At 48.4% G+C, this 13,109-nt stretch overlaps 2 protein-coding genes across 4 annotated transcripts; one reads left to right on the top strand and one right to left on the bottom strand.

Annotated features, from left to right (window-relative positions):
• The first annotated feature begins 2,151 nt into the window (after positions 1 to 2,151).
• On the top strand, positions 2,152 to 8,560 carry LOC110495700 (solute carrier family 35 member G2). Of its 3 annotated transcripts, XM_036952114.1 has the most exons (3): positions 2,154 to 2,693; positions 6,532 to 7,396; positions 7,427 to 8,560. In XM_036952114.1, exons 2-3 carry the CDS (start codon positions 6,542 to 6,544, stop codon positions 7,964 to 7,966), a joined length of 1,395 nt encoding a protein of 464 aa, XP_036808009.1. In that variant the 5' UTR covers positions 2,154 to 2,693; positions 6,532 to 6,541; the 3' UTR covers positions 7,967 to 8,560. The 3 variants fall into 3 exon arrangements, with proteins under 3 accessions (XP_036808008.1, XP_036808009.1, XP_021426761.2); XM_036952113.1 differs by having other exon boundaries at positions 2,152 to 2,689; positions 6,532 to 8,560; XM_021571086.2 differs by having other exon boundaries at positions 6,532 to 8,560.
• Positions 8,561 to 11,013: 2,453 nt separating this feature from the next.
• LOC110495710 lies at positions 11,014 to 12,665 on the bottom strand. The gene is made up of 2 exons (XM_021571108.2): positions 12,138 to 12,665; positions 11,014 to 11,952 (listed from the first exon to the last, which is right to left on the bottom strand). Exons 1-2 carry the CDS (start codon positions 12,271 to 12,273, stop codon positions 11,456 to 11,458), a joined length of 633 nt encoding a protein of 210 aa, XP_021426783.1. The 5' UTR covers positions 12,274 to 12,665; the 3' UTR covers positions 11,014 to 11,455.
• Positions 12,666 to 13,109: the final 444 nt, after the last annotated feature.

Below are 13,109 nucleotides of genomic sequence, written 5' to 3'. Positions count from 1 at the left end.
GAGAGAAATAAAAAAAACATCTATTATTTTACCAGACAAGTCAGTTAAGAACAAATTCTTATTTTCAATGACGGCCTAGGAACTGTGGGTTAACTGCCTGTTCAGGGGCAGAACGAGAGATTTGTACCTTGTCAGCTCGGGGGTTTGAACTCGCAACCTTCCTGTTACTAGTCCAACGCTCTAACCACTAGGCTACCCTGCCACCCCACATAGGGAGTGTGTTGTCATTTCATTGGCTTTGGATAAACAAGTGTGAAGTGTTTGAAGCTCTCCATTCCTCCCTCTTCTCTATAATTCATTCTCTCTGCTCTTCATCCTCAGTCTAAGAAAAATGCACAACTTCTCACAGCGAAAACTACTAAAGCATCTCTGTCATTTTCATCTCTCTCTCAATTTAAGGGCTTTGTTGGTATGGGAAACATATGTTTACATTGCCAAAGCAAGTGACATAGATAATAAATAACATTTAAATAAACAATAAAAATGAACAGTAAACATTTACACTCACAAAATTTCCAAAAGACATTTCAAATATCATACTTTGTCTATATAAAGTGTTGTAATGATCTGCAAACAGTTCAAGCACAAAAGGGGAAAAAAATAAACATAAATATATGTTGTATTTACAATGATGCTTGTTCTTCACTCGTAGACAAATTCTTCGCGGATCTGTGTAATCTGAGGGAAATATGTGTCTCTAATATGGTCATACATTGGGCAAGAGGTTAGGAAGTGCAGCTCAGTTTCCACCTCATTTTGGGGGCAGTGTGCACATAGCCTGTCTTCTCTTGAGAGCCATGTCTGCCTACGACGGCCTTTCTCAATAGCAAGGCTATGCTCACTGAGTCTGTACATAGTCAAAGCTTTCCTTAAGTTTGGGTCAGTCACAGTGGTCAGGTATCCTGCCACTGTGTGCTCTCTGTTTAGGGCCAAATAGCATTCTAGTTTGCACTGTTGCACTGTTTTTTTTTGTAGATTCTTTGCAATGTGTCAAGTAATTATCTTTTTGATTTCTCATGACTTGGTTGGGTCTAATTGTGCTGCTGTCCTGGGGCTCTGTGGGGTGTGTTTGTGTTTGTGAACAGAGCCCCAGGACCAGCTTGCTTAGGGGAATAGGTTTTGGAATCACTTCCTTTTAGGTGGTTGTAGAATTTAACGGCCCTTTTCTGGATTTTGCATTATTTGGTGTTTTACATTGTACGAGGTGGATATTTTTGCAGAATTCGGCATGCAGAGTCTCAATTTGGTGTTTGTCCTATTTTGTGAATTCTTGTTTGGTGAGCGGACCCCAGACCTCACAACCATAAAGGGCAATGGGTTCTATAACTGCTTGTAGTATTTTTAGCCAGATCCTGTGGTATGTCAAATTGAATGTTCCTTTTGATGGCATAGAAGGCACTTCTTGCCTTGTCTCTCTCTCTCTCTCTCTCTCTCTCTCTCTCTCTCTCTCCATCTCTCTCTCTCGCTCTCCACACAGGCTCTGTTGGTAAACTTCTCCATAATATAGTTATTGAATAGTCCCATAAAACGCTTATAGCGCTCTCCTCTTCACAGTTGCCATAGAAACAGAACATATTTCCTCCCGAGAAGCAACCTAACACACACTGTCTGTTTTGCGGACGGACGGACAGACAGACAGGAACGCAGACAGGAATGCAGACAGGCAGACAGGCAGACAGACAGATTATATTACGGCTGTTGGACTGAATAGAGCCATAGCACCCCTCTCCTCCAACCCAGAGCCCTTCCCTGGCGAGCCTGTCTGTCTGTCTGTCTGTCTGTCTGTCTGTCTGTCTGTCTGCTTAACTGACAGACAGGAAGATAATACGCTACTCATTACTGTAGAGAAAGCGCTGTGTTAGTGGGTTACCCATATGGCAGGTCTGGTCTCACTAATAGACTGCTTCCTGTCTAACTGTCTGTCTGTCAACCAGCCTCAGGGACAAACTATAGACTGCATGCAGCTAAAGGAAGAGGTAATTACTGGTATGGGGTACAAGCCATGACACAAACACATGCTTGCATGCACGCAGGCACACACACATAATGACAACCCAGGAGAGAGAAAGTCAGAGAGAGAGAGAGAGAGAGAGAGAGAGAGAGATAGACTATCATCATTCCCTACAGCAGAGGAGCGTTGAGAAGGTGATGAAATATAGATGTGGGATAGAGAAGGACCATTAGTTCCCCGCTGGGACCAGATCTGTCTCTGTGTGTGTGCGTGAGTTTGTGCGTGTGTGGTTGTCCGTGCGTGCGTGCGTGCATACATAAACGCGCACACACACAAACGTGACTGACAGTGGTCAGTGTTTATGATGATGATTTTTGGTCGCTATGCATGCTTAAGCATAATGACATCGTTCCCTCTTCTCTCACTCTCTCTCTCCACGGTCGGGCAAGCTGAGAAGCGCAGCTGCTGTGTGTGTGAGTGAGGGAGGACGGGTGAGGGATCGGGAGACAGAAAAGGAGGAAGGATTTTTATCACCGACACTCTCTACCCCTGTGGTCGACAACAGTGCTCTACCGGCGGTTGGAGGAGCCAGATAGACCCGTTGGGCGACTGGTAACCTTGGAGGCACGCCAAACCACCCATGAGGAGGAAAGCGGGTGGAAGGATGCCTCTTTCCCTGATCTGACAGAAGACATTTGTTCGGTGAATGAGCGGAGGGCACCGAATTGACGCAATACAGTAGGTGAGTTTCTGGTAGTAGTTACACATATCAGTTGATTTAGTAATCAATCTACGCGCGAGCAGGGAATAATGACGGTGGAATAGTCGGCTAACTGACACGGTATCGACCATACCGCGGTGGGGCTATTTTCTGTTTATTTTGTGGTTTCTATAATTGTGGTGATTATTTGTCCTGCCGCGTACAGCAGCATTACTTCCTGTGCGCGGGTACGCGCCTCGTTCCAATCATAAATCCAGCACGGACCGTGTGTGTGTAACCCTGACAAGACACACACTCATCCTCTCTCTCGCCCAGTGACAAGATGACACGTGCACGCACCCCACCACACAGACTCGTGGCATCTTTTTAGTCAGCATCCAGCCAGCCAGACAGCATTCTGTCCTTATTAGAACAGTCAGTGATTGAGTCACCATGAGTAACCATACCTGAGACCTGAAAACCTGCTGAAGCTCTTTCTATACATAGCTCAATGGGTAACACAGTCCTGGGGGCCACACTCAGATGACCTGCGCCCAAACCCTGTCTGTCTCATAAAACAGACTGTAGATTTACTTAGGTGTGTGTCTACTGTCTGTGTATATTGTAGGTGTGTGTCTACTGTCTGTGTATATTGTAGAAGGTGTGTGTCTACTGTCTGTGTATATTGTAGAAAGTGTGTGTGTCTACTGTCTGTGTATATTGTAGGTGTGTGTGTGTCTACTGTCTGTGTATATTGTAGGTGTGTGTCTACTGTGTGACTACTGTCTGTATATTGTAGGTGTGTGACTACTGTCTGTGTATATTGTAGGTGTGTGTGTGTCTACTGTCTGTGTATATTGTAGAAGGTGTGTGTCTACTGTCTGTGTATATTGTAGAAGGTGTGTGTCTACTGTCTGTGTATATTGTAGGTGTGTGTGTGTCTACTGTCTGTGTATATTGTAGGTGTGTGTCTACTGTCTGTGTATATTGTAGGTGTGTGTGTCAACTGTCTGTGTATATTGTAGGTGTGTGTGTGTCTACTATCTGTGTATATTGTAGGTGTGTGTGTCTACTGTCTGTGTATATTGTAGGTGTGTGTCTACTGTCTGTGTATATTGTAGGTGTGTGTGTCTACTGTCTGTGTATATTGTAGGTGTGTGTGTCTACTGTCTGTGTATATTGTAGGTGTGTGTCTACTGTCTGTGTATATTGTAGAAGGTGTGTGTGTCTACTGTCTGTGTATATTGTAGGTGTGTGTCTACTGTCTGTGTATATTGTAGGTGTGTGTCTACTGTGTGTCTACTGTCTGTGTATATTGTAGGTGTGTGTCTACTGTCTGTGTATATTGTAGAAGGTGTGTGTGTCTACTGTCTGTGTATATTGTAGGTGTGTGTGTCTACTGTCTGTGTATATTGTAGGTGTGTGTGTCTACTGTCTGTGTATATTGTAGGTGTGTGTGTGTCTACTGTCTGTGTATATTGTAGGTGTGTGTGTCTACTGTCTGTGTATATTGTAGGTGTGTGTGTGTCTACTGTCTGTGTATATTGTAGGTGTGTGTGTCTACTGTCTGTGTATATTGTAGGTGTGTGTCTACTGTGTGACTACTGTCTGTATATTGTAGGTGTGTGACTACTGTCTGTGTATATTGTAGGTGTGTGTGTGTCTACTGTCTGTGTATATTGTAGAAGGTGTGTGTCTACTGTCTGTGTATATTGTAGGTGTGTGTCTACTGTCTGTGTATATTGTAGGTGTGTGTGTCAACTGTCTGTGTATATTGTAGGTGTGTGTGTGTCTACTATCTGTGTATATTGTAGGTGTGTGTGTCTACTGTCTGTGTATATTGTAGGTGTGTGTCTACTGTCTGTGTATATTGTAGGTGTGTGTGTCTACTGTCTGTGTATATTGTAGGTGTGTGTGTCTACTGTCTGTGTATATTGTAGGTGTGTGTGTCTACTGTCTGTGTATATTGTAGGTGTGTGTGTCTACTGTCTGTGTATATTGTAGAAGGTGTGTGTGTCTACTGTCTGTGTATATTGTAGGTGTGTGTCTACTGTGTGTCTACTGTCTGTGTATATTGTAGGTGTGTGTCTACTGTCTGTGTATATTGTAGAAGGTGTGTGTGTCTACTGTCTGTGTATATTGTAGGTGTGTGTCTACTGTCTGTGTATATTGTAGAAGGTGTGTGTGTGTCTACTGTCTGTGTATATTGTAGGTGTGTGTGTCTACTGTCTGTGTATATTGTAGGTGTGTGTGTCTACTGTCTGTGTATATTGTAGGTGTGTGTGTGTCTACTGTCTGTGTATATTGTAGGTGTGTGTGTCTACTGTCTGTGTATGTTGTAGGTGTGTGTGTGTCTACTGTCTGTGTATATTGTAGGTGTGTGTGTCTACTGTCTGTGTATATTGTAGGTGTGTGTGTCTACTGTCTGTGTATATTGTAGAAGGTGTGTGTGTCTACTGTCTGTGTATATTGTAGGTGTGTGTGTCTACTGTCTACTGTCTGTGTACATTGTAGAAGGTGTGTGTGTTTACTGTCTACTGTCTGTGTATATTGTAGAAGGTGTGTGTGTGTCTACTGTCTGTGTATATTGTAGAAGGTGTGTGTGTCTGTCTGTGTATATTGTAGAAGGTGTGTGTGTGTCTACTGTCTGTGTATATTGTAGAAGGTGTGTGTGTCTACTGTCTGTGTATATTGTAGGTGTGTGTGTCTACTGTCTGTGCATATTGTAGGTGTGTGTGTCTACTGTCTGTGTATATTGTAGGTGTGTGTGTCTACTGTCTGTGTATATTGTAGAAGGTTTATGTCTACTGTCTGTGTATATTGTAGGTGTGTGTGTCTATTGTCTACTGTCTGTGTATATTGTAGAAGGTGTGTGTGTGTCTACTGTCTGTGTATATTGTAGGTGTGTGTGTCTACTGTCTACTGTCTGTGTACATTGTAGAAGGTGCGTGTGCCTACTGTCTACTGTCTGTGTATATTGTAGAAGGTGTGTGTGTGTCTACTGTCTGTGTATATTGTAGAAGGTGTGTGTGTCTACTGTCTGTGTACATTATAGAAGGTGTGTGTGTGTCTACTGTCTGTGTATATTGTAGAAGGTGTGTGTGTCTACTGTCTGTGTATATTGTAGAAGGTGTGTGTGTCTACTGTCTGTGTATATTGTAGAAGGTGTGTGTGTCTACTGTCTGTGTATATTGTAGAAGGTGTGTGTGTGTCTACTGTCTGTGTATATTGTAGGTGTGTGTCTACTGTCTGTGTATATTGTAGAAGGTGTGTGTGTCTACTGTCTGTGTATATTGTAGAAGGTGTGTGTCTACTGTCTGTGTAAATTGTAGGTGTGTGTCTACTGTCTGTGTATATTGTAGGTATGTGTCTACTGTCTGTGTATATTGTAGGTATGTGTCTACTGTCTGTGTATATTGTAGGTGTGTGTGTGTCTACTGTCTGTGTATATTGTAGAAGGTGTGTGTGTGTCTACTGTCTGTGTATATTGTAGAAGGTGTGTGTGTCTACTGTCTGTGTATATTGTAGAAGGTGTGTGTGTGTCTACTGTCTGTGTATATTGTAGAAGGTGTGTGTGTCTACTGTCTGTGTATATTGTAGAAGGTGTGTGTGTCTACTGTCTGTGTATATTGTAGAAGGTGTGTGTGTGTCCACTGCAGCAGCATCCTCTGCGTCAGAACAGTGAATTACAACCACTGACTGAGTCACCTGACAGACACAGAAGAGGGTCTCACGTCAGAAAGATGACTCCGTCTGCACTCATAGATAGTTCATGGCAATGCGGTCGGAAGACAATGCCATTAGGTGAAACCCCTCTGTTTCTGTCTGAGGGGTGTGTGTGTCTGTGTCTAACGTTTGTCCTCACCTCTCCTCCCTACAGGTGAGTAACCATGGAATCCACACACCTCCTGGACGGCTCCAAGAAACGGGTGAAGATCCACCCTCACACCGTCACCGCCAAGTACGCCCCACACACACCCCACACACACACACACTTCCCCCAGCCCGGAGACGAGGGGTACGATGATGCTCCCTCCTTCGAGGACTTCGGCTCCTTCCTGGAGGAGACCTCGGACAAGAAACAGCTGACAGGAACCAGGAAGTGGACAGGAAAGGCCGGTGCTCTGTTTGGAGGGAAGGACAAAAACAAAGACACACCCCCTAGACCTCCCATGGGGGGAGGGGAGGGGGGTGTGGAGGGAGGAGGGAAGGGTGCAGGAGGGGGAGTAGGGGAGCAGCTAGCGAGTTTCGGCGAGGCGTCTGTCTCTGCGTCTCGGCTCACGTGGGCCAGTGTGGTCTTGGCGGGGCTGGCTCACGGCTGTGTGTGTGTTCTGACACGCCTGGCCGCCTCACACTTTAACCTCCCACCCTTAACTCTCCTCTTGGTACGATCCATCCTCCAGCTGCTCTATGGGACTGTACCAATGAAACGGGCGGAGACGGCCTTTGGCTCAAAGGGCTATCGGCGGAAGCTGCTCCTGTACGGTCTGACTCACTCCTTCTCCCTCTGCTGCGCTTACTCGTCCTTATCCTTCGTCTCCCTCGGCGACGACGAGGCCATGTTGACAACCTGGCGCCTGGCGACCACCGTCCTGTCGGCCACTCTGGCGTTGTTGCTCCTGGACGAGCGGCTGGGATTGGTGGACCTGGTCACCGTAGCGACAGGCGTGTTAGGACTGGGTCTGGCGCTCGTTCCTAACCCAACAGGGCTGGATGAGAACAACAACGGGACCGGGTCAGGGATGCCCAATGGGGGGATACCCAATGGGGGGATACCCAATGGGGCGACACCGGCACAACAATCGGCCCAGTTCTGGCGGGAAGCGTTTGGTTGGTCCCTGACTGTTCTCGCAGGACTATGGATGTCTCTGGCTCTAGTCATGTACCGCTCTCTGAAGGAGCGGGTCAGTGTCGGCACAGCTCTGTTCACTGTCAGTTGGACCGGCTGTCTGAGCACCGCAGTCTCCATGCTTCTCCTCCGACAGGGGCCAGTGTGGCCGGCCAGTCTCCAGGCTTGGTGCATCGTCCTGGGGGTAGCTGTGTGCTCTGCTGGGGGGTTCGTGGGGGTGACCCATGGCCTCACCCGACTTCACCCAGCTTTGGTGTCGGCTACACAGGGTCTGGAAGTACCGGTCGCTATGGTGCTGGAGATCGCTGTTGTGCCATTGGTTCCCTCAGTGTGTGAGGTCATAGGGGGTGTGGTGGTGGTGGCGAGCGTGGGTTGGCTTGTTACAGTGAAGCTCCTCCCCTCTCGAGGAAGTGGGAGGAAACAGAGAGAAGAGTACGAAGAGATTCTGGACTCGCCAATTAAATAGCACACACGCACACGAAAGCACATGCACGCACAAAGATTCTGGACTTACCAATCAAATAGACCACTCCCCTTCTATCTATGTTTCTGTCTTTCTCTCTTTTCCCAGGGGGTTTGCTCTCTCTCTCTCTCTCTCTCTCTCTCTCTCTCTCTCTCTCTCTCTCTCTCTCTCTCTCTCTCTCTCTCTCTCTCTCTCTCTCTCTCTCTCTCTCTCTCTCTCTCTCTCTCTCTCTCTCTCTCTCTCTCTCTCTCTCTCTCTCTCTCTCTCTCTCTCTCTCTCTCTCTCTCTCTCTCTCAGTGTGTATATAAGAGGACTCTATGGTGAATGTTAATGCTTGAGCTAAAATAGCTGTCTTTAACCACAGATCTAGAATCAGATACACCAACTCCAATCCTTAACTTAACCATTAGGAGGTGTCAAAATATCTGACCCTGTATCAGTGGTTAGGGAAAACATCTACCTACCCCAATGTGAATAGTAAATGTATCTATTTTGTATTGTAGTTGTTGTAATTGTTGTGAAGTAGCAATACTGTGTTGTCTTACTGGCTATTGTGATAGTGTGATGTCATATTAAAACCTCACTGTCTTACTGTGATTTGCTCTCTTACTGACTGTGTGTGTATGTGTGTGTGTTGGCTGAGTTTCACATGGTAAAGTGTCACTGACTATGCTAGCCAGCTGAGGGTTAGCGAAGGTGATCAATGCCAACTATAGAGACAGACAGCCAGAGGGAGGGAGAAAGAGAGACAGACGGAGGGAGGGAGGGAGGGAGACGGAGGGAGGGAGAGAGAGAGAGACAGACAGACAGACAGACAGAGGGCGGGAGAGAGAGAGACAGACAGCCAGAGGGAGGGAGGGAGGGAGAGAGAGAGACAGAGAGAGACAGACAGAGGGAGGGAGAGAGAGAGAGAGAGACAGCCAGAGGGAGGGAGGGAGAGCGAGAGACAGACAGCCAGGGGGAGGGAGGGAGAGCGAGAGACAGACAGCCAGGGGGAGGGCGATAGAGAGACAGACAGACAGAGGGAGGAGAGAGAGAGAGAGACATACAGCCAGAGGGAGGGAGAGAGAGAGAGAGACAGAGCCGGAGGGAGAGAGAGAGAGACAGAGCCAGAGGGAGGGAGAGAGAGAGAGAGACAGCCAGAGGGAGGGCAAGAGAGAGGGAGAGAGGAGGATGGGAGAGAGGAGGATGGGAGAGAGCAGGTTGGGAGAGAGGAGGATGGGAGAGAGCAGGATGGGAGAGAGCAGGTTGGGAGAGAGGAGGATGGGAGAGAGGAGGATGGGAGAGAGCAGGATGGGAGAGAGCAGGATGGGAGAGAGGTGGATGGGAGAGAGGAGGATGGGAGAGAGCAGGATGGGAGAGAGGAGGATGGGAGGATGGGAGAGAGGAGGATGGGAGAGAGGTGGATGGGAGAGAGGAGGATGGGAGAGAGGAGGATGGGAGAGAGCAGGATGGGAGAGAGCAGGATGGGAGAGAGGAGGATGGGAGAGAGATGGATGGGAGAGAGGAGGATGGGAGAGAGGAGGATGGGAGAGAGCAGGATGGGAGAGAGGAGGATGGGAGAGAGCAGGATGGGAGAGAGGTGGATGGGAGAGAGCAGGATGGGAGAGAGGAGGATGGGGGAGAGCAGGATGGGAGAGAGCAGGATGGGAGAGAGCAGGATGGGAGAGAGCAGGATGGGAGAGAGGAGGATGGGAGAGAGCAGGATGGGAGAGAGGAGGATGAGGGAGAGCAGGATGGGAGAGAGCAGGATGGGAGAGAGCAGGATGGGAGAGAGCAGGATGGGAGAGAGGAGGATGGGAGAGAGCAGGATGGGAGAGAGGAGGATGGGGGAGAACAGGATGGGAGAGAGGAGGATGGGGGAGAGGAGGATGGGGGAGAGCAGGATGGGGGAGAGGAGGATGGGGGAGAGGAGGATGGGAGAGAGGAGTATGGGAGAGAGGAGGATGGGGGAGTGTATCTATCCATCTGATAGCAGCTGTTTGTGAGTGGATGCTGTGATTAAGACTAATAATAACCTCTCATCTCTCCTCTCGTCTCCTCTCGTCATCTCTCGTCTCCTCTCCTCTCGTCATCTCTCGTCTCCTCTCCTCTCGTCATCTCTCTTCTCCTCTCGTCTCGTCATCTCTCCTCTCCCCTCCTCTCCTCTCGTCTCCTCTCCTCTCGTCATCTCTCGTCTCCTCATCTCTCCTCTCGTCTCCCCTCCTCTCCTCTCGTCGTCTCTCCTCTCGTCTCCTCATCTCTCCTCTCCTCTCGTCATCTCTCGTCTCCTCATCTCTCCTCTCGTCTCTCCTCTCGTCTCCTCTCGTCTCCCCTCCTCTCCTCTCCTCTCGTCTCCTCTCCTCTCGTCTCTCCTCTCGTCTCCTCTCGTCTCCTCTCGTCTCGTCATCTCTCGTCTCCTCATCTCTTGTCTCCTCATCTCATCTCTCCTCTCCTCTCCTCTCCCCTCCTCTCCTCTCGTCTCCCCTCCTCTCCTCTCCTCTCGTCATCTCTCCTCTCCTCTCCTCTCGTCGTCTCTCCTCTCGTCTCCTCTCCTCTCGTCGTCTCTCGTCTCCCCTCCTCTCCTCTCCTCTAGTCATCTCTCCTCTTCTCTCCTCTCCTCTTGTCTCCTCTTGTCTCGTCTATCGTTGTGTCAGGTCACAATGAAGGTAAACGAGGATGGTGGGTTTCAAATACCTTGAACCCTGTGACATTTTGAAACTAGGTCTTGAAGAAAAGAGAGAAAAGCTGACAGTTTCCAAACACACCCTCCAGCTGGCTGCTACTTTATATGGAAAACTCTCTTCATGTCACCCACACACACACACCCCGACACACACACACGCCAGCACGCACCGACACACACACACACACACACACACACACACAGTTTGTTAAAGTGTATAAACTCAGTAATGAGAAAGAGGACTGTGTCTGATTATAGCTGAGATGTCAACAGTATCTGAGACAATCCTGTTATTGTCCACAATGTCCATGATGACAAGTTTCCCTGGTAAAGATGGTGGGTGTATAACTTGAGACAGGAGGAACCCTTTCCACCAATTAAAAAGTTTAACAAATCTTTATTCATCACTTAGACAATTAGAGTCACAGAGCATTTCCTTTAATTATACAGAATTTAAAAGAATACTAAACATATTTCAAGGCGATTGTTTTGCTTTACTATTGTATAAAATTTCAAAATTTCAAAAAGTTTATATTTTAGTTTTAATTCAGTCCCTGATAGAGGACAATATCCATCAGATATCCTTCCTTTAATTTCTCCTCGTATTTTTTCATCCTTCGTTCCCTACAGAGGATATTAGGCCCAGCTGGGTCTGTACCTTCTGCTTTTCCATCGCTATAGCAACCAGAGGCCGCTCAATCTTTCCCGGGTCCGATGATGTCACTTCCTGTTTCTTTGTGCTTGACGGGAACAGCTTCATGCCCAAACCCAGTCCGAGACCCGCCCCTACACTGCCAGGTCTCGTCCCTATTGGTCTACCTGTCCCACTAAGCGCCTCCCCTAAATCCATTCTCTTTATGCCCTGTCCTGATTGGCTCTGCTTCTCTATGCCCGGCTCCAAAAGATCCAGCCCCTTCTGTCACCTCCCCTTTCAGCTTACTCTCCTCCAATCGATGTAGTCTATGGTTCTGCTCTTTGCTGTTCTGAAGGAGATGATGTAACACAGCCATCATCCTCCCATAACTTTCTGCTCCCTCCTGCCTGATCTGCTGTATTGAAGAATTCATCCTCCCCTCTCGTTCTGTTACCTCCTCCTTCAGCTCCACTAGGCCTCGATGGAGCCTGGGGCTCGCCTGCTCTGCCTGCCCCCGGCAAACTGCCTCGATGGCGGGCAGGCACTGCTGGCAGACTCCCGGGGTTCCACAGCGTTGCTCCAGGGCTTCCATCAGCATCATATCCCTCTGGTGGGAGTCCTCCAGAGCCACAAAGAGTTTGTTCCAGCGAGAGAGCTCTGTAGCCTGGCAGGTAGTCACAGGGGAGTCCCCTGGAGGGAGAGGGAACCAGACACCACACTGTCAATCCACAGTCAGCCATTACAAGCCACCTCTAGATTGTAGGTCTCAGGTGAACAAGTGAAACAGAGAGAGAAAAGGGGGAGCAGGTCAATGAGAGAAACTGAGAGACAGAAGAACAAGGGAAGAAATGAAGGAGTGAAAGAGCGAGACGTACCGTCCTGTTGGTCCTGTGTAATCTCATTTTCATAGTTGTCTGCGTAGTTCATTTCATATTCCTCTGCGTTCACACACACCGACACACACACACAGCAGAGCACACACACCACAAGCCAGACCCTGTTCACCAACATGCTGCCGCTTCCGAGTCTGTGTGTGTGGAAGAAAGTGTGAATGGGAGTGTGTATGTATGTAAAAGAAAACGTCCCGTTGCCAGTGGTACTCCAGAGGTCTTGTGCTGTATTCTCTCTCTCTCTCTCTCTAGTTGACTAGACTGAGCCCACGATTGTCTGGGCTGACTGCTATACACCAGGAGAAGGGGAGGAGAGAGGGAGGAGAGAAAAGGGGAATAAAGTGGGGAGGGTGTGTTACACCACCATGTAACCACCTGTACTGTGAGAGGGAGGGGCAATCTGCAGGGTGGAGTGGTGGCACTTTTACAGCAGGACACGAGAGAGGGAGAGACAGAGAGACAGGGAGAGACAGAGAGAGACAGAGAGAGCGGGAGAGAGAGACAGAGACAGGGAGAGAGGGAGAGAGAGACAGGGAGAGAGGGAGAGAGAGAGAGAGAGAGAGACAGAGAGACAGGGAGAGAGGGAGAGAGAGAAGGACAGGGAGAGAGGGGGAGAGACAGAGAGACAGAGAGAGAGGGAGAGACAGGGAGAGAGGGAGAGACAGGGTGAGAGGGAGAGACAGGGAGATAGAGAGAGGGGGAGAGAGGGAGAGACAGAGAGACAGGGAGAGAGGGAGAGACAGGGAGAGAGAGGGAGAGACAGAGAGACAGAGAGAGAGGGAGAGAGGGAGAGAGGGAGAGAGGGAGAGAGGGGGAGACAGGGAGAGAGGGAGAGACAGGGAGAGAGAGGGAGAGAGAGAGAAAGATATATATATATATATATATGAGAGAAAGAGATATATATATATATATATGAGAGAGAGAGATAGAGATAGATATATATATATATGAGAGAGA

This window comes from Oncorhynchus mykiss, chromosome 18, assembly GCF_013265735.2.
Source record: "Oncorhynchus mykiss isolate Arlee chromosome 18, USDA_OmykA_1.1, whole genome shotgun sequence".
Taxonomy (NCBI): Eukaryota; Metazoa; Chordata; class Actinopteri; order Salmoniformes; family Salmonidae; genus Oncorhynchus; species Oncorhynchus mykiss.
This window is presented reverse-complemented; position numbering and strand designations above follow the sequence as displayed.

Coding starts and splice junctions, on each gene's coding strand:
- LOC110495710 (XM_021571108.2), bottom strand. CDS start 12,273: ATGTTGGTGAACAGGGTCTGGCTTGTGGTGTGTGTGCTCTGCTGTGTG. Junction 11,953..12,137: donor TACACAGGACCAACAGGACG/GTACGTCTCGCT, acceptor CTCTCCCTCCAG/GGGACTCCCCTGTGACTACC.
- LOC110495700 (XM_036952113.1), top strand. CDS start 6,542: ATGGAATCCACACACCTCCTGGACGGCTCCAAGAAACGGGTGAAGATC.